This window comes from Hibiscus syriacus, unplaced genomic scaffold (genome assembly GCF_006381635.1).
Source record: "Hibiscus syriacus cultivar Baekdansim isolate YM2019G1 unplaced genomic scaffold, ASM638163v2 tig00112230_pilon, whole genome shotgun sequence".
Classification (NCBI taxonomy): domain Eukaryota; kingdom Viridiplantae; phylum Streptophyta; class Magnoliopsida; order Malvales; family Malvaceae; genus Hibiscus; species Hibiscus syriacus.
Genome location: NW_024063275.1, coordinates 100,926 through 122,304, shown reverse-complemented (window position 1 = coordinate 122,304; position 21,379 = coordinate 100,926). Strand labels below are relative to the sequence as shown.

The 21,379-nt window shown below is 34.0% G+C and overlaps 2 protein-coding genes across 3 annotated transcripts; one reads left to right on the top strand and one right to left on the bottom strand.

Moving 5' to 3' along the window:
• The first annotated feature begins 248 nt into the window (after window positions 1-248).
• Window positions 249-11,004, top strand: LOC120176135 (bidirectional sugar transporter SWEET7-like). Its single transcript, XM_039182634.1, has 8 exons — window positions 249-282; window positions 728-764; window positions 846-1,065; window positions 1,325-1,483; window positions 1,566-1,685; window positions 1,766-1,900; window positions 8,357-8,360; window positions 10,994-11,004. Exons 1-8 carry the CDS (start codon window positions 249-251, stop codon window positions 10,996-10,998), a joined length of 714 nt encoding a protein of 237 aa, XP_039038565.1. The 3' UTR covers window positions 10,999-11,004.
• On the bottom strand, window positions 3,062-20,530 carry LOC120176133 (serine/threonine-protein kinase STY13-like). 2 transcript variants are annotated; one of them, XM_039182633.1, is made up of 8 exons: window positions 20,525-20,530; window positions 17,972-17,976; window positions 5,708-5,859; window positions 4,401-4,522; window positions 3,925-4,121; window positions 3,623-3,797; window positions 3,400-3,534; window positions 3,062-3,294 (listed from the first exon to the last, which is right to left on the bottom strand). In XM_039182633.1, exons 3-8 carry the CDS (start codon window positions 5,835-5,837, stop codon window positions 3,088-3,090), a joined length of 966 nt encoding a protein of 321 aa, XP_039038564.1. In that variant the 5' UTR covers window positions 5,838-5,859; window positions 17,972-17,976; window positions 20,525-20,530; the 3' UTR covers window positions 3,062-3,087. The 2 variants fall into 2 exon arrangements, with proteins under 2 accessions (XP_039038564.1, XP_039038563.1); XM_039182632.1 differs by lacking the exons at window positions 17,972-17,976; window positions 20,525-20,530 and having other exon boundaries at window positions 5,708-6,056.
• Between the last annotated feature and the right edge of the window lie 849 nt (window positions 20,531-21,379).

Sequence of the window (21,379 nt, the reverse complement as noted above, 5' to 3'; positions counted from 1 at the left end):
AAAAAAACAGAAATTCTGATTTTAATTAGGATTAGTGGATAATTAAAGTATCGTGTTTGAAAAATTATTATTATTTTGTTTAAAAGAGTAAAATCTTATCTCCAAGTATTTCTACTCCAACTAAAAATCTCTCTCCCCCTCTATCTCTATCTCAAATCTATATATATCTTTCAAATCCATTTGCAGCCTTCATCCCTAACATCTTCTGCCTTTCTTCTCTCGCTCGCTGCTAACCTTAAGCTTTTAACATGGGACTTGCTCGCAATGTCATCGGCATTATCGGTAATTAATGCTTCTCTCCTTGAGTTTTTAGGGGATTTGGTTGATTTCGATCATATGATTAGAAGCGAATGCTTTTTGATTTTCAACGAGTTTTAGAAGCTTTTATCAATGGAGATCGCTTTTTTTCTCTAATCATTTCTCCTTTCTTTTTGCTTCAATGAAACTAGAAATATTTATTTTTCCCTTTTTTTGTTGAAGTAAATATGAACTAAAATATTTATATTTATTCGTTAAAAGATGTCGTTTCTTTTTAGCTTTGATCAATGGAGATTTCGTTCTCCCTTTTTTTTTTATGATTCTCATGAGGTTTAAGGTTTTACGTCAATTAATAAATCTATGTAGATGAAAAGACTGTACAGATTTTCTTTCTTACTTTTTTACTCGGTTTATATTTATTTAGTATGAGTATGGAGTATTTGTTTATTTATATTCATTTCTTTTACAGGCAATGTCATCTCTTTTGGCCTCTTTCTTTCGCCAGTGTAATTACAATCTCCCCATGGTATTTTTTTCCTTTTGAATATAGAATCGACTCTAAAAAATTGTTTGATTATTGTGAATAGACCAACTTTCTATCGGATCTATAAGAAGAAGGCAGTGGAGGAGTTTCAGGCGATCCCATACTTGGTCACAGTCATGAACTGCATCGCTTGGTGTTTCTATGGCCTCCCCTTTGTTAAAAAGGACAACATTTTAGTGTTGACCATCAACGCCTTCGGTCTTGTCGTTGAATTGACGTACCTAACCATTTATGTCATTTATGCCAATGATCGGAAGAAGAGGGTATGTATAAATGAACCATTCTCTCCGTAATTATATCGAACAATTTTTGATGTCCTTCACATTTATATGGATTGAACGTAAGCATCGATATTGGTAGAATTTTAGGATGAGAACACATGTTAGATTGAACGTAGGCATCAATATTCGGTAAGGTTTTGGATGTTGGGTTTTCGTTTTCTTACCATCTTTAACAACAGTCTAGCTGATCTAATTCCATTTAGTTTAGCATTTATATTGATTTGTTTGATCAAATTTTCAGCTTACTGTTGCCTATGTCCTCCTTGGTGAAGCGGCATTGACAGTAGTCATTGCTCTGGTGGCAATGCTGGCCTTTCACGGCAGCCACAGAACTCTTTTCGTTGGAGTTATATCTGATATTTTCAACATCTTTATGTACGCCTCACCTCTGGCCATCTGGGTAATATCTCCTCCAAATCCATTGTTCATTCACTTGATTCACTTTTTGTTTTTCATATTAACAATCTTGTTTACATTAAAAGAGAAAAGTGATCACAACAAAGAGTGTGGAGTACATGCCCTTTTGGCTCTCATTGGCTGGATTCTCTAATGGTGTCTGCTGGACCATTTATGGCCTCCTTCCACCTGACATCTTCATCCTGGTATGATGTTCAAAACTGAAATAATATTACAAGCAATGGAAAGAGTGAGAGTTACAATTACAATAATGTGAAAATTGCAGGTATCGAATGGACTAGGAGCAATCTTTGGGTTTATGCAGCTGGTTTTATATGGATACTATTACTTCAAAGGGAAGGACAGTAAAAAGGACAAAAGGCAAGCAGCAGAGGTTCAGCTCTCTAATCAGCCTGCTGGAACGGCCTAAATTCTTTTTACATTTTGAGTTCCAAAGGGGACATAGACTTTACTCTCAATTTTGCTTTATTCTACAATTAGGACAGAGGTTTCTTAGTTTATGGTTTTATGCTTTATGAATTGGTTAGTCTGCCTATCGGCAATGGATATTGGGTTCAATTCATTTTTCCTCGTATGCTTTGTTTGGTAAATCAAAATTTTCGATATGATTTAATGCCAAAAAAATCGATTTGATTTGATTTATAAAATACTAACAAAACTTAAATAATTCAAAATCTTAATAATTAATGAATTAATTTTTAGGTTTGAATTGAGTCTATCAATTCTCTCTCTATTTATATAGCACAAGATCTAATTATATTATGTAAAACTCTTTTAATTTTACATATTTTTAGGATCATTGGATAAGAGAAATTAAAAGTTTAAATTAACAGTAGAAAATAAAAAATATTTACTGGAAAAAAATAAGTCAGGTATAGAACCACCAAGAGCTCGGGAGGGGCTGTGCCTCTTCCCCCAACTCAGCCAAAAATTTGTTTCTTTACCTTTAATTTATATATAAAATTTAAATATTTATAAGATAATTATGAAATTGTCCCCTCAATTTTAGAAAAATTATACTCTTCCCCCCTCAAGTTAACATTCTGGCTCCGTCCTAAAATGAGTTAATCTCAATCTTTGATTTTCATCAATCTACCGACCCTAAAAAGATGTAAAACTATATTAACTTTAAATTTTTTAAAAGAGTTATGATAAATATATGTACATATCGATTAAAAACATTCAGATTAAAATGAATAGTATAATAATATTACAAATATTTATAATTAAATTTAAATAATAAAAATTTAAACAATTTGACTTGAAAAAAATTTAACTTTACATTTTTTAAGCTGATCCGATAAAAACACAGTGCTATTAAAAACCAGTTGCTCACATAAATATTGAGCGTGATTTTGGTTGTTACTTGAAACATACATGGCTTGAATTGCGTGAGTGGAGACCATTTCCTATTGAATCTGAGTACATGATCCATCTGGTTAATAGCATTAATAGAATGGGTGAATGAATGTCCAAATCAGATTGACAGTATTCTCAATCAAAAAAGGAAACATTACATCTATACAAAATGCATAGCTGATCCAATTCAACGAAAACTTGGACTACTATTTGCCTCTGGTATCGATATCAAGGTCCTCGATATCTTCGGAAACACAAACAACCCTGGGGTTGATCCTGCGGGATCATGCCTCCACCTTTTGATGTGTCGATGGCCTCCATCATCGACACCACTTCATCCATCTCCGGCCGTTTGTCGGGGTTTGCGTCCCAGCATCGCTTCATTACATTTGCAAGAGAACTCGGACAGCAACGAGGTATCTCCGGCCTCAGATTCTGTAGTTTAAAGTTTATGTTATGACAATATTTACAATCCATGTGGAATCCTCGTGGCCATAGTTTTGCAAACATAGAATACATCGTCGAAGATGGCACATTTACCTGACGGACGACAGCCGATGTCACCTCCGAGAAGCTGAGATCGGGATACGGCATGTCACAGCAATATATCTCCCACAAACAGATACCGAAACTATACACATCGCACTTTCTATTGTAGGGATTGCCATTAAGGACCTGTAGCAAATTTACGGCATTTTAACTCATCAAGAGAGAGAGAGACAGGACAGCTCAACTCGGAACAAAAGAATATGTTGTATCATACCTCCGGTGCCATATAACCAAGGGTTCCGGTCTCTCCGGTCATGTCGTTCGGATTTGAAGCCTCGAGTCGAGCCACCCCGAAATCAGATATTTTGACCGTAAACGTCTTGTCCAAAAGCATGTTTTCGGTTTTGACATCTCTATGGACAATCTTTTGGGAGTGAAGATAGCTCAACCTAAAAAGTGTCGAAAGCAACAACATCAACACGCACTCTCATATGAACTTCGGTTTAAATTACAATTTATAATTTCACATGCTATATAATTAAAAGAAATTATATCGACAGGGCATAAGAATCCGACCCTCGTGCAAGATTTAGTGCCAGTTGAACAACTACTTTAAAAGCCAACTTCCTTCTCCGATTCTTTATCAGGTATGATTTCAGTGCACCCCCGGGACAATATTCAACAATAACACAACAAACATTACTCGGCATACCGATGTGACCATTTTCCGTTTGTATGTTCAGCTCTGACGACCCCATTGTCGCCCCTATAAACTGCATGGAAATTTTTGGACAAAGATTAAAGACAAATAGGCATAATGCCAAAAAGACCATCTTGCAAACCAATGCACATACAGAGTTACAGACTTTTGTCAACATCCCCAATTACCGAGTTGACATATTTGAACAAGTAAAATAAGAGAAATAAACAGACTAAAAGCTTATGCATTGTCCAAACTAGCAAGCTTTTTAGTAGATGAAACAAATGCAGGTTTTGCAGTTCCGGTCAAGAAGAGTAAAGATACAAGATAAGAATGCGGAAAAGATTGTTACCTTTGTTACATTAGGATGATCAAGCTTATGCCACACTGCAACTTCTTGTGTAAAAGCTGCTCGAAGTGAAGATAGTTCGGCCTCGGATCTGTGGCCCTCTTCTCCCCAGTCAAGAAGTTTAACTAAGCATGACGGAAGAAACAAGAAAAGAAAGCAAACAGTTACTATAAGGTAAAAAAAATAAACCACACGATAGACCATATTTTTCATACATGATTTAACTGATAGGAAACTGAACATCATGGAAAACATACCAAAACATCGCCCTTATGATCAATCAAAGCACTATCTAAAGGTCAAAAACCTTGTTATAGATTAATGTGGCAGTTAAATCCGTGTAGATGACCGGAAATAATCGGGGTCCAGTGGATGATATGGTCCATTTGGCAGTTATAGATTAATGAAGCTCTTTAAATCTTCTAGCTTCTTATCTCCAAAAAGTAGAGATAAAAAGTGCATACCAACAATAAATTAAGACACATGAAAGCCTAACAAATAGAAGAATAACATCATTTAAGTCACTGCAGCAGTGCAACTCACTGCCAGCTCGAAAGATCTCGTGAATCACGGATTCGGTTTCCAGAAGATAGATCCACAAGTTTGATCACAAACTGCTTAGTGAAAAATCAACGGATTCACAATGGAAAAACAAATTCAAGCAATGGGTGGGTTGTTGTTGTTCTAATAACTCTGGTTTCCCCTCTTTACTCGGATATTCCCAGCAGCAGCAAAACAAACGGAACAGTTGTAATAAGATTTTCAAGAGCCCCTTAAAAAACACTTAAAGTTCAACACCATCACTGCAAACCTGAGGCATTAGCTTTGATATAGATAATAATACTACTAATATTGGGAAACCAGTGTTGCTCGGACTCTTCATTTTTCTTGAAATATCCATGTTCGATAACGGTCCCAAACACATTTTCGGACATAAATATTATGCATATGACCCTCTATGGGGGTACATACTCATATTTTACAATCACACAAGAAACATAGAAGAACACTAACAAAATCAGGCCATGGACAGTTTATCAACACTGCTTTAGTGCCTAATGTATAGCAACACTTTCATCTGGCCTAGAAAGTTAATTTTCAAAGAAAACCAAATGAAGAAAAGGGAAAAAATAGCTAAAATCTATATCACAAACCAAGTGAACACTCTTTCAGTACATATAAAAAAAATGTCATTTACAGAAAAAGCTGAGTGTTCCAACAACAAATGGGTACTCAGAAGCAAATCATAAGGCCAGAAATAAGACTGGAAAAAGAAGAATAGAAAAGAAAGGTGAATAATATATATATACCAGCAACATCTTGGCCATCATAAACACCACGATGAACAGTGCCAAAAGTGCCACGAGCTATAACAGTCTTGATGATAAGCTTAGAAGGATCAATCTCCCACTCTTGTCTTCTTACAGTGTTGCTTGACATCAGCTGTGCTCCGCCGCCGCCGCTAGCTGCACCGCCTTCGTCTCCCTCGTCTTTCTTGTTCTTGTTCTTGTTCTTCTCCATCGTCCATGATCTACTAAGGTGCCTTTGAAGTTGCTCATCTAAGCTCTTCAGATCTATTTGATCTGCTCTTACATACCCTCCACCACCACTCTCACTTTTCTCCTTCATTTTTTCTTTCAACCCCAACTTTACTCCTCGAATACCAACAAACAGTCAGAAAAGGAAAGAAAGCAACAACCCCTGAAAGCTAGTAGCTTTTCTTCTTCTTGTGTTGTAGGGTTTCTGATTCTGGGTCTCTCTCAAAAATTGACACTAAAACTAGAACTCAATGACAATCTTAAATAATATATATATGGGAAAAGAGTAGTGTGGGTGTTTGTTTCAAACTCGCAAACAGGCATGTGGGCACATGTATTTTGCCTGGAAATGTCCCTCTTGTGGTGGTTTCTGCTGCTGCTGACTCTGTATATAATTTTTGTTTTTTTGTATGGATTTCACGGTCTTCTGTACCTTTTTCTTTCCTTTTTAAATGTTTTGTGAAACTTGAAACTGTAAGCATAAATCAACATTCATTATTATTTTTTAAGATTTTAAATTTGAATATCATATATTTATCAAATGAATATAGTTGACAATCTTTCACAATGTACGTACTACTCTGCCATTCTTCACTTCACATTCATCATAAGAATACTTGTTGGACAAAATTGTACGAAATTATCAGAACTTGGATCAATATGGGTAAAACAAATTTTAGTTGTAAGAATTTGTAAAATTCAATGATAAATATTAGTAGTTCATAACTTTCCTTGTTACACAAGACATTCAACACTTCTGTCTTGTTCTATATACTTCGTCTTTAAGCAAATTTATTAAACAGTTTGTAGTATATTTAATAATAGTCAATTGTTTGAATTTCATATAAATTTTATTACATAACAATTTATAAATAATAATAATTAAAGTTTAATAGTCATAATTCTTATAGATGTAAAATAGGATGTTTCTTTCATGGTCGATAAGCGGAGATGAGTACCATTAATGATAAACACCGATAAATTAATTTATAAACGTTAAAATTCTAAAATACTCAATATATAAATTATAAATTAGTTCAAAATTTAAAGGTAAATTATTTAAAAATAAAAGGTAAATTATATCAGTGACCACCTAACTATTGTCCCTTTTTATTTTGACCATTATTTTTGAAATTTATCAATCAGGTCACTAAAGTACTATTTAAATGCATTCAATAAAATCACTTGTAGTTAATATTTTAAAAAATGATGTGGTAGTTAAAATATTTGATATTATTACACATTTAATCACTATTACTTATATATTCTATCAACTTAATCATAATTTTAATAAATTAAAATAAATTTAATCCTCAAATATGCCAAAGTAATTAATTGGATAGGAATCCAATTGTACAAATTTTCTTTTCTCTTTATCGGCTTTTATTATTTCTAATAATAAAGTTAAACAAACATGCCAATGTTTTGTGGTTAGACGTGCCAACATTTATTCATGTTCTTCGTTTTTAGCTTAAAATACTATATTTTACATAGATACACGCAACACAATTAGTGTGACAAATTCATGTGTTTAAATTATATCTTTCAATGATTTTAGGAGTTTAAATTAGATGTTTTATTTTATTTTGTAATTACTTTTAGACTGTTTGTTTAAAAATATTTTTTTATTACTCAACTATCCAAGTATTATAACTTTACTTTCACCTAATTTGTCGCATTATAAGTATAATCTAATTGTTTTTGATTAATTTTTAAGAGTTTAAATTTTGATTTTACTTAATATAGATGCATTTTTGAAATCAAAGTGTTTGATATATTTTTTAAATTTCTCAAAAATGAAATCAATTTTTGTAAGTTTTCTTTTCTTTATTGTTTGTTTTCCTACAAATTGAAAGAATAAGATGAATAAAGGCTACTTTGGCACTATTTGATTTTAGGGTTAAGTTTGTTTTAATTTATTAAAATTCCTTCGATCCAAGAACAAAGTTGAAATGTTTACAAACATGTACATGAAATGCCAAATTGACAGAAAGGACCCGTAAGGCTCTTGAAACTTATGACAATAAGCCACCTTCGAATGTCTAGAAGTATGTTCTTGATGAATGCCGAAAATAGAATCTGGTATGGGTTGGAAGGAATAAAGTTATTCCACTTGAACCTGATGAGGTGGAAATGCTTCTAGGTTTCCCTAAAAACTATACACGAGGAAGAGGATCTGCTAGAGACATGTTCTCTGGTGGTATCAATGTCTTGTCTCTCTTTTCTCTGGTATCAGTGATACAGAGGTTGCCTTCTACTGTCTTGGCATACCTTTGAAAATAGATGCGCAAAAACTGAATGGTGATCAGTTGGAGCAATTGATGAGTAGATTTGGCGAATTTGACCTTGTTATCGGTGGTCTCCAGTGTAACAACCTAACAGGAAGAAATAAACATCATCAGGATGAACTAGAAGATTTTTGTTGGTGTCTTTCCTTGCAATGACTGCTACAGTGACTGTCTCTTCTGCTGCTTCAAGATAGACATCTCCATATCCTACTCTTCCCGAACCATGGAAATGTTTAGTTGAAATGGGCTATAAGTGTAGAATCTGTTCCAATGTCTTATTTTGTGCCATAAGTTCTCAATTTCAAGTTCAGCAATCTTCTGAAGGATATAATGAATATAATCCTGACAAGGAAAATGATCGGATATGGAAGAAGCTATGATGTACCAAGACTTGACCAGTATCACAGTATAACCAGAGTGCAAGTGGTGACTTGTTCATTCCCATAATACACTTAATGAGACTTATGACTCTGTGATTGGAGAATCTGCTAGAGACATGGATTGATGGCTGGGGAAAATAATTTGTCTGGTGATGTTTATCGCCCTTAGCATGAGATAAGTGATAATCTTTCTTGATGGATTATTAATGATGTCACAGGAGAGCGTTACAAGTTCAATTCTCCAGAATTTCTGGCTTTTTGGACCACTTGCTTTCAAGAAAGTGCAATGCTTCATCATTCTAGTCTCGTTTTTTTTCTATAATAGAGGTAGAATAAATAACAACTTGCTTCAAGGACCTACCTTATTTGAGACTGCCATATTTGAAAATGTTTTTCCTTCTTTCTTTATCGAAGAATGACATAATTTTGTAAAATGTTGCCTATCACAGGTTCACAATAAAATCAAATCATAAGCATGAATTCACTGAATATCAAAAGAATAAATAATTCTTTAATGTTTGAGAATTATAGTTCTTTGACAAGTATCAAGATTTGGTTTGGTTTCAGGATGGCTTTCCTATTTTCTATGGTACATCTATTTAAGATCACTAATCTCTCGCTCTTTGTGAACTTTGTCACATGCCTCACTTTGAGGACTTGGTATTTTAACCGATACGTATAAAATGACAACTAGGATTGCCAATTACTAGACCTTCTAGAGTCCTTCCATTTCAATTCTCTAGAATCTTTCATTAGACTCATCTAATCAAAGTAGTGTGAAATATCAATCTAAAAATAAAATTTCTGAGTGCTTGTGTGAAGTTAACTATAACAGGTGTTTCGTAACTCCCTTAGTCAATTTGTTAACACATTTGCCATTTTGGCTAGTGAATTCAGTTTTATTGTATAATATAATCACCTTTATTAGGTTAATTGAAACTTATCCATAAAGCTGAGGCAATTAACCAATTTCTCTAGAGGGACATTTTATTCCATATAATAGTATAATAGATTAGCTGAATATTATCCATAAGCCGTGGCGATTAACCATTTGCTCTAGTGGGACAACTCAAGCTTTATTGTATATAATAATATAACATGGGTATCCAAATCCATTTCTTAAGCTTGTTAAGAAGAACATGTTATAGTCTAGGTGTTTTGGTGGAGTTCAGAAAATCTCTTCGTTAGAGTTCAATTCCCAAGCAACTGACTTAAACTAGATTTACCTATTTGTAAAATTATGTTCATCATCGAACGTCATCAATAGAAAAATATTCTAATGGTTTTGTAATGTAATACACCAACGATGCCCCACGTTGTACGCTCTATATATAAATACCAAGCCTTTTGTAATTTCTTTCAATAGGAGTAGGCTATCTCATATTTGTAATAGGATAGTGTTTGGGTGTATTTCTTCTGAGGTAAGGTCAATGGTCCTTGTTTTTCTGGTTTTCAATCCTGATATTTTGTCAAAGATTATAACTCTAATTATAAAAAGCTTTTTAATCCAGTTGATATTCAAAGAACTACAAGATTACAAAATTGACTCAATGCTCATAACCTTAATAAGCAACACAAATTTATTTATTGTACAAAAGGCGGAGAAAGGAACAAAAAACAAGTTAAACAGGATGTTGAAATAGAAAGTAATACAGTGGTAGATAACAACTTCCACTTGTTTATTTAGCTTGCGTCTATCATTCCTCGAATGTTGGGTGTGTACTTGGCCCAAGATTTTCATCTTTATTTGCCTCTCATTCCTTGATCATTTCTTGTGTCAAGACTCCCTTGTCAACGAGTGTCTATTTCTTTTAACAATGACCAACAATTCCTTATGAATGCCTAGATACCCAGGTGAAAATTATAAAATCTATTTCACCATCTTGGTGTAATGTATTGGCCTTTAACCAAATGAGGGTACAAATTTGAGATAGATTCCTAAAACTCTTCAGAGTTTTTCTGCTCGAGAGATTATCACTTTCTTTGATCGTTCTGAACGACAAAATGTTCTCCTGTGATCAAGGGGGGAAATGCTCATTTCAGCTGCAACTGGGGTAGTATTAACCAGATTCCTTAAGTTGCCCCTTTCCTTACTGGTTTTCGGAAAATCTGATATAGGTATCTGAGGTGTCTTTTGGGTTATATCTGCCCCATTCTTTCTTAGACCTATAGGCCAATCTCGAGTTACCTCCATAGGAGCCTTTTGATTTTCTTGCGCCCGATATTCTTCACATGATTTGGTCATATTAGTCTCTGTTGAAACAACAGTTTCTGAACATTGAACCTTAACCCCTTCTTTATCTTGCATTTTTGAATTGCTTGCTCTAAAGGATCTTGGAAATTTCCATCAAGGTTACCAGGAACCTTAGCTGAACAATTTGGAATTCCAGTCTGATTTATCCAAGGAACTTCCTTATAGGTCCAATTCTCATTTGGAGGCCACTATGGTTGATCAAGTTGTGGAGTAGTTAATCTGGTTGAGAGCATTTTTGATGCAATTTTTCACTCGAACAGTGGAAGGGAGGAAATTGAAAACCTTGCACATTTTTCTTCTTCTTGATCACTCTATAAGGTTCGGCGCCATGTTTAACTGAATAAGGCCTCACTGTATTAACCTCAACTTCTTTCTCGACATCAGTATTGTCAGAGCCTCTTATCCTGCCATTCTTGATAGCCATTTCGATCATTTCTCCACTCATGATGATATTAGAGAAATTATTAGAGACAAACCCTATCATGTGATTAATATAGGGAAATTTTAGTGTACTGATGAACAAAGTAGTGAACTCCTTTCAGTCAATGGTGGATGTACTTTAGAAGCAACATCCTTCCATTGTTGTGAATATTGTCGAAAGCTTTCATTACACTTCATATTCATGTTTTGTAACATTGTTCGATTAGGGGCCATATCAATCATATGCTTGTATTGACCCAAAAAAACTTGAGCTAAATCTCCAAGAACGTATTTGAGTATTTTAGTTGATTATACCATTTGGATGCAGACCCAGATAAATTGTCTTGCAAACAGTGGATTAACAATTTTTCATTCTCCATATAGCCAGTCATACGAAGATAGTACATAATGATATGATATGAATGGCACGTGGTCCCATTATATTTCTCAAAATCTGGGACTTTGAAATTTGGTGGGAGAACTAATTCGAGGACCAAACTCAGCTCTTTGCCGTCAAACCCATAAAATGACTCAACCGTCTCTCTAGAAGCAGTACAAAATTCATTTGGCTTCAACCCAGAAGCAGTAGAACAATCAGTGGGGAACGACGCTCCAGCTTGATATTTCTTAACAGCAAAGTGAACTGGTGATTGGATTTCCTGATGTACAAAGGTGTGTCAGGAATGTGAACAAGTGTAACACCCAGAGGATTTGTGGGGTTTTCAACTAGACTTTTCCCAGTGGTCAAATGTTTACCAATCATTTCTTCCATCTTGTTCAGTAGATTGATCTGATAATTTGTGATATTAGCTTCAATTTGTGCCAACTTGATCCTCAATTCTTCTTGTGTCTCTTTTTGCTCTATCTCAAATTTGGCTAGCATATCCTCAGTTTCTTTAGACATTTTTCTTGTATCTTGCTAAGCGTTCTTGCTTCAAGGAATAACCAAGATCACTTCGGTTGAAATCCTTATTTTAATGATTGAATATTTTAATGATATAAGTTTGAAACTATAGATGTAACTATGCAACGATGCAAATGCAAATACAACGATACAAATGCAAATACAACGATGCAAAAATAAGAATGTAAATTGTGCAATACAAAAGCAAACAACAAATGTAAAATGAAAATGCAAAGATTCAAATGCATGTATGAAGAGGTGTTACTCAAGAGTGATCATCTTAGAACAGATTTCATTAAACACAAAAGTTTCCGTGCATCAACAAAACTTTTACATAAAGGACATATTTCAGTCCTAACTTCAGCAAAACTTTACATATAGGGGATAACCTTTCCCTCCTAAAGACAAGTTATTCTATCAGCTTGTGGGCCATATTGCTTGTCTGGATTACAGCTTCTTCCATAACATTCTCTTTCATCTTGTATTAATTCTTGTGTGCAATACAAAAGCAAACAACAATGTAAATGAAAATGCAAGATTCAAATGCAGTATGAAGAGGTGTTACTCAAGAGTGATCATCTTAAACAGATTTCATTAACACAAAAGTTTCCGTGCATCAAACAAAACTTTTACTATTAAAGGACATATTTTCAGTCCTAACTTCAGCAAAACTTTACATATAGGGGATAACCTTTCCCTCCTAAAGACAAGTTATTCTATCAGCTTGTGGGCCATATTGCTTGTCTGGATTACAGCTTCTTCCATAACATTCTCTTTCATCTTGTGTATTAATTCTTGTAATTGTCATTTTCCTTGTAAGAGAACCTTTCTGTCCAAGAAGTTATTGGATAAGATCTTCGTATATGTTGCAGTTCTTTTTAGTTGGTGACCCCTTTTATCCACTCTTCTAGGGTGTTCCTATGCCAGTACTTTGAAAGGCTCGACTCATCTTCTAGAAATCTTCATGCATGGTTTCCACTTCTGAGCTCAATTTCTTATTTTGGTCCTTCAAATAACATGCTTGAGCTTCATAAAAGCCTCATTTATTCTGAATTCCCCGACTGATGCTCTTACCGTAGACTGCTTTTGGTATCAATCTGGAAGGATCTCTGTGGAGTACTTTTGGTATTAATATAACAGGATCTGTGTGTGCATTGCTTGCTTCTATCCTCGGAGTTTCCTCAAGATGTATTTCCTTGGCCGCATCATATTTGTTTGATCATACAACTTTTGTCCATTTACGATTTCTTTCCAATTTGATGAACAGTCTTTCAAGTAAACACCTTTTGGTTATGCCATGATCATGCAATGCAGACAAAAGAATATAAACAAATTAGAGCAATGTAACATGCATGGAAAAAATAAGAAAAAAATAGAATAGTTAGTATCAACTAATGGAAAGAAAAATTCTATCTATCAAGGTATAAATCATGACATCATGCTTTCTAGTTCCATGCTTTGTTTGGAAAAATTAACATAACTGCATAATTTCTAGTTCGCATGCATTTATTCAGGAAAAAATAAAATAAATTAAATTAAAAGCTAGAGTTTATTTCTCCTTTGTGTACACCTACGGACAGGGTTTAAGTATGTCTTAAATCAGGAGAATCTCTAGGGTTTGTTATATGCAAGGTTTTGGTTCTAAAAGTAAAGGTACTCGAATTGTCCTTGTTGAGCCCCTTTGGGCTACCATCCCTCAATCCTAGTTCCACTACAGACTTAAATGGATCGAGTTCAATTCGAGGGGACACATTTCTCTATGCCTGACACGGAGAATAAATTCCCATGAAGACATAGAGCTATAACCCCGAAAGCTACTTGCTAGGTCTAACACGGAGAATAAATTCTCACGAAGACGTCGCTTTCACTCCCACTTAAAGGGACAAGCTTGATTAAAAAAGCTTATGTTATGTGTATGTGTTGTGTGTGAGGAGAAATATTCAAACCTCTGACAGACAAATAAATAATAAAATTTAATACATTAAAAATAAAATAAAACATTAATAAAATAATATATATAAATATTAGGAAAATAATAAGTATATATAAAAATTTTGAAAAGAAAGAATTATAAATTAAATATATGAATTTTTAATTTCTAATTAATAGAGACAATTTGTAATTGATTTTAAAGTTTGACCCTTCCCCAGCGAAGTCGCCAAGCTGTCGTAACCGGTTTTTGCCCTGGCACAAAATTTTACTTGGCGGGAAAGTGATGTGAATAAGGTTTTTTTGGTTTAAGGAGTCCCATCGACCTTTTGGGTCAGGTAGGTCCAATAGCTAAAAAAATTTAATGAGTTTTTAAGAAAACATCAGTTAAAAAATAAATTGATCTGCGTTTTAACCAAAAATTCGTTCTTTTTAATAATAAAAAGATATTCGTGGTCGATTATGTTTGGAAAGGATTAACACCCCCACAACGCCCAAAATTGGTACTTATTAATTATAAATTGTCTCTATTATTAGAAATATAAAAATTCAAAGATATATTTAATTTATCTTGTTATTTTACATTTATTACTATAATTAAAAAATCTATTAATATAAAATAAGATATTTATTTATTTAGAAATATCAGAAAATGGCTTCTAGGTGCTTTAAGAGTTCTTTTTATATTAAAAAATAAATAAATAATAAAACTATATCTATAAATAATTAAATATTTTAATTTAAAATATTTTTTATTTTAATATATATATAAATTTATTTATTTAAAAATATCAAAAAATAGACATCTAGTGCTTTAAGACTGTCATTTCTTAATATTGAAAATAAATATTAATAAAATATTTATCTAAAATAATTATAAAAATAAGATATTTATGTATTTAAAAATATCAGAAAATGAACATTAATTGCTTTAAGACTGCCCTTTATTATATTGAAAAAATAAATACATATTAAATATTGAAAATGTGATGATTTTTAATAAAATAATTTAAATAAATAAAAATAAAATATAATATAATAAAAAAATAAATAAATATTCTTATTTAAACAAATATATATATGACTAAGATATAATAAAATAATAATGGAAGTAATAATTTAATATATTGAGAAATAAAGAACAATAATAAAAATAAATACAAATAAATAGTACTTAAATAAAATTAAATAACAAGATTAAAATGTAAAATATAAAAATTGATGAACAATTCGAAATATTTACTAATACTGTAATTATCCCTTAATTATTATAGGTGATTAAAAAAAAAATATTAAAATTATTAGGGACAATAAATAAAATTAAAAATAACAAAAATGAAATATAAATATCTAAAATAGTGTACATAAATCGAATCATTATGGAAATATAATTACTCATAGTGTTATTAACCCATAATTATTATTCAGATTAAAATAAATATTATTAAATTATTTAAGGGACTAAGTAAGTTATTTACCTTAAATATATATAAACATGACAATGACTAAATTATAAAGAAATAAAAGTAAACGACCGAATTAAAGCTTTCAGTGATTGATTTCAGTGACCAAATTATAAGTTTACAAAGTTATAGGTATCACGGAAAGGGTTTGCTCTTAGGTGTAAATTACGCATATACCCCCTACCCAAAACGACATCGTTTGGGAGGGTATATGATCCTCAAAGGGTCGGCCCTTCGGGCCAATCTTTTATTTCTCTTCTTCTCATTCTCTCTCTAATTAAGAGAGAAGAAAAAAACGCTCTGCCTTTCTTAAGGTTTCCCTCACCGGAGGGAGACCAGACACCGGCCGGCCGCTTTACTCCGCCACCCACCACCAACGCCAGCCATCGCGAGTGGTGGCCGGATCTCCCAAATTACCCCAAAATTTTCTTTTTCAACCTAGATACCACATATGGCCTCATTTTGTTCTAAAACTACCTTGATTGATCTAGATCTAAAGGAAACCGATGGCTTTACCTTCGATATAGGGTGGTTTTAGCAACGTTTGGGCTTCCGATGGTAGAAAAGGCTTCAAGGTAAGTCTTTTCTTCTCTTTCCTTTCAGTTTGCTGTTGTGGGTTTTGTTTTCGTTGATGTTGTTTGCTTCTGTTTGTGTCTTCCTCTCTGTATCTCCGTGGCTCTATTCTTGCCCGCCTCTTTTTTTTTGCAGGTTCGGTGGCCATATTTATAGGCCACCGTATACGCCCTTCGGACCAATAATGGAGCGATCTTCGGTGAGTCACCAAGCTATGGCGGTGACTCACCATAGAGCTTCAACGTGGGTGGCCATCTGGGTCTTCTGGAGGTTTCGAAGAGGGTGGCAGAAGCTGGCTGAGGCACCTGGCAATGGCATCGTCGACAGTGGCGGTTGGAGAACTTGGCAGCAAAGGTTGAAGCGTCTGGAAGCTTGGAGCGTGGCGACGCTAGGGTTAGAAACCCTAGCAACATGATACAAACCCTAGAGGGTTTGGGTTGTCTATACTGGATCGGGGTCTGGGCCTCTGATGGTAATTGAGCTCCGGGATTTGTAATTGTAAATGAGTCTGTTTGTAATAATAATATTATTAATAATAAAAATAAATAATAATATAATAGTAATAATAATAATAAATTGAAAAAATGAAAAAAACTAGTGTCTTCACATATATTGTAAAAAAAAGTCTAAAGAAAAAACACAAGGTCGAGCAGAATCTTAAACACCCCCAAAACCTACTCAAGTTTTTTTTAATTTGTATTAATGAAATAGACAATCTGTTTTAATAAAAAAAATTACCATTTGAATTTATGTTCATCTTAACCCTGACTTCACCGCTAATCATACTCTCGTGTTCTAATACCCGATATAGTACGGATACTTTAAGAAAAGTGCAAAAAGGTCCGAATAGCATAATGCATTGGAGATTAACCAAATTCAAAATATTAGGTTTGGGTTTGCCAGATTTAACGTTACTTTATAGTCTTATATATATAGTTTAAGCCCCCGCCCCACTAATATGTAGCCCTTGAAGAGGAGATAAAGCCAAAAGAAACACTGCACATGAAAGTGATCCCTAAACCATCACCTTCCCCATGAGTTCAACCCTATTCACTGCTTTACCCAAACATCATCAACCACGTGAGCTTCTGCCTTTATTGACTCAATGCACAAAGCCACAGAAGAGGTTGTTTTATAGGGGCTGTCACGGGACCACACTAGACGAGACCAGACGCCCCCAATTGTTTCACCACTTTTTCCTCACGGGAACTGGGATTTAAATAGAGAAGAAGTAAAAAATGCCCGTGATATTGACCATCAAGGAGGCTGGCTGGCTCAATGTCAAGCCTCTATGGCCCTACCTTTCTCTTCCCACGGACCCAAGACTTGTTTTTTTTATATAAAGATGCATATTACATAGCTATGCAAAATAACACTTCGAGGCTCCTCCAAAAACATTAAATTTTCAAAAAAGTTAAACTATGTGTACGAAATATACCCAAATCCAAATCCCACATAAATTAAATCCCAGTAACATAGCTTATTTTACCAGATGTATGTAAATATCGCCCCAAAAGATTAAAATATGCACAACAAATAAAGGAGAACAAGATAATAACGAAAGCCTTACCATATGCCCTAGTCAAGCTCCTTGAATGACAGCTCTCAACCAAAGTGTGCATATGTAGTAAAACAGAGTGCTCCAATCTGCAGAAACTATACACGTAACATGTTGGAATTCTAAGCATACATCATACAGAAATTAATGAAGAACTAAACGAGATTCACAATAAAAATAGATTTTTTTTGTCAACACCGTTTGCTATATACTCTAATCTGGCAAAAGAAAGAAACCAACTGACCTCTGCTGTACACTGTGGCTTACTCTTCCTCAGTTGCTTGTTTCCTGTAAATTGGAGTCCATTGATTCTCCTTGATTTGTTTATTACACTTCCTCTACCACCGGATGTTGCTTATATTTTATATTTGTTGAGCTCAAGTTCTCAATGGAAAATAAGGCCAAATTCTAAAAAATATAGTGTGATAACTTCCTTTACAAAGCACAGGTAAAGTACACAGTGCGACAAAACTCATTCCTGAACATAAAACACTCATCATATTAGGCAAACAGAAAGTTCAAATGCCTGGAAACATACAACTTTCCTGATGGTAAAAACAGTGATGAATAGGGTTCAACTGTTCACTTAGACTGATAGTTGATACGAAACAGCTAATAACAAATGACCAACTATACAAAATGGCCCATTTACTGTCCAAACGAGTCTTTTTTCGAGCTCGAGGGAATGACCCATTGATAGGGAAGGTGGCGGGTTAATGAACGTTGCTCTTGTTGAAGAATCAAACCTATAAAAGATTTAGACTCGATGAAGAACAATAAGGGATGAATCGGAAGGTGGCGGCAATAGATAGGGTTTCTTTTTGGTGCTGAAACAAGATAAAAATAAGATTAAACAAGATAAAGAAAAGATAAATGAATTGCAAATAAAATAAGATAGCCAAGAAATCAAAAGATCTCCCTTATGAAGGTGAACGATAAAGATAATTGATGACGTAGATGGATATGTGGAAAATGATGGATAATGTCCTATCGAGCCCTCCTAGTCGCAATGAAAAGGCAAACACGATAATATGGCTCTAACCAACCCTCCTAGTCGCGATGAAAAGGAAATTGGAGTGTGAAGATTAATCTCCCTCACAAGAACTTGAAAGAACTCAAGGAGAAGAAGCTTCGAAGGACAAGGCAATCATCACTTGCAAAAACGAACTCTCGTTGTATTATTAATCAAAGAAATCTTGAATTACAAAGTTTAATGAAGCCTCCTTTATAGGGTTGAGTTCTAAAGATCCTAAATAACTAATGGATAAAATAATAATAAACTAAACATATTTTAACTCTAATTCTTAAAAAAATAATAATAACTAAAGATAATACTTTTAACCCAACCTTAATTCCTAATAAAATAATAAATCTAATCCTAAAAGATAATGCACCATCCTATATTAAGTTATATTACAAATAATCAATAAAAATATTGAAAATTCGTAATATTTACAAAAATTAATCCCGTATAGGATTTTCAGCATGCACCGTCTTCAGTAAAATAGCCATATCTTGAGTTCTCAATATCGGATTGATGCGATTCAAGAACAGTTGGAAAGATAAGAGACAGAAAATCATATCTCCAGAAGACATCTCGACTAAATAAGATCAGTATCCCATTCAAAAAGTCATCGTAAGTCTGCTTCTGTTCTGATCTTCTTTTCCAATGCTTGGACGAGTGGATCATTTGGAAGAGTTATTACTTCTTCCTTTGATGTGAGCCTTGTGATGCATGTATCATCCTCTCTTTATTAAAAAAGATTCGACCTAGAATCTGAAACATTAAAGGGAGCAACATTAGAATCGTTTAATGATTCATTCACATTATACTTACCGAATATATATGCTTTGAATCTTTGAGACTTTGTTCTTCTAATAGGTTCGAGTAGAAACATTAGTCCAAAGAAGCATGTATTATGGACTCTGGTGCATGTATCATTCCCCCACTCCTCAAAAGGATTCATCCTCGAATCTGAAAATCCAAGAGAAAGAGACTTAGATGTGTTGAAAGGAAAACTTGTGAAACATTTACCAGGATCAATGTGATGTGTCTTTATGCGTTTCAGTCGAGGTTTCTTCTTTGTAGGAACTGATTTCTTGTAGTCTTGAAATCCTCTTTTGTATACAAGCCTTGTAATCTGATGTTTAGGTTGAAGTTCAACATGGCGCCGACCACTGTTGACTTTCTGTATGATTGCTTCAGATAATTTCTCCATGGTTTTATTCGTGTGTGGTGAGAATGAGTGTTTAAAACCCATGTCAATTGGTTTGTTAAAGTAATCCCTTAAGTCTCCTAAGTGTGGTTCATGAATTAAGAATTCTCGGGAGGAGATTTGTGGACTGTAGAACCTGTTTAGTTGGCAAGGAAACTCATATACAAGATAAAGCTCATTAAAAGCACTTTTAAAAGTATGGGTAAATATCAGAAATATCCGAGTTATTGTGATATGCATCTTTGATATGTTCAATTCTCGGAATAGTAGTATGCGTTTGATAGGTAAGAGTATACCTTCGTGGTAGTGCATTGTCTACTGTGTTTTGCTTTCCTCGGTATGTTACGTACTTAAAGGAGTTGTGTTTAGTATGGATGACAACTTCACGAGCCTTACCTTGTAAGAAGGAGAAGAAGTACGTTACAATGTCATTAGAATGAGTAATAAAATACTTACCTTTGGACTCTTGTAAATCGTTATTCTTCATTGATATGACACAGTGATTAGGGCTTTCAGGTGGTAACCCGTCAGGAGGGTCACCTAGCACTATTCGACAACTCATGGCGATGGAAGATGGTGTGGTCCAGTCTCGTGTTGCTTTTACTTTCTCATCATTTACATGGATTCCCTGTGCACGAACTATAAAGCATGCGGAGTTGTTCAAGTCATGTTTCTTCATTAAGATGGCGTAACGACTAAGGCTTTCCTGGATGTAGCCTTTTTGTAACAAATCTAACTCTTTGGTTTCTTCGAGATTGTATGTTTGACGAGGTATGATGAACCTTGAATTAGATTGGTTTGGTGTTGTTTTTCTCTTTTCGGTGGTAATTTGTTAGGTGGATCACCTAATACTTCTCGAAAATCCTGTAACAAAGATGAAAAACATTAGGCAAATCCTTGTTAATGTTAGAAATCGAAACAATTGATTCTCTAAAGCGAACAAGGATGGAAGGTTGTTTCTAAAGAAGGTTCTCTCTCAATTCTTTTGTGCTCACACATAGATTTTGAGTCACTCTTTTCTTCTCACAATTAGGTTTACTCACCTCCCATGGGTCATTATTCTTTTGGCTTTTGTAACTAGTGACCTTTTTTTTTGGCCACTTTCTCAGCTTTTTCTTTTTTTGCTTTCCTTACCTCCTCACAAATTATCATTTGATCTATAGGGGCTGGAAGTGTGTCATTTATTGCTGGTCGTTCTTTATCCTTGTCAGGTTTGTCATCTCTTAGCTTTTTCAGAGAAGATGGAGTAGAAGATGAGGAAGGATTTGAAGGATTACCTTGGTAAGAGGATGAAATACCTTGGTAATTTTCTTTGAATCGGAATCTCCTTTGGATTTGTGCTTCGATTGTCATTGCTTTCTTTAGTGTATCTTCAAGGTTTTCGTACCCATGTAGATCAAGAAGATCAGTGATGTTTGAGTTTAAGCCGACGAGAATCTTGACACGTGACCTCTTCTTT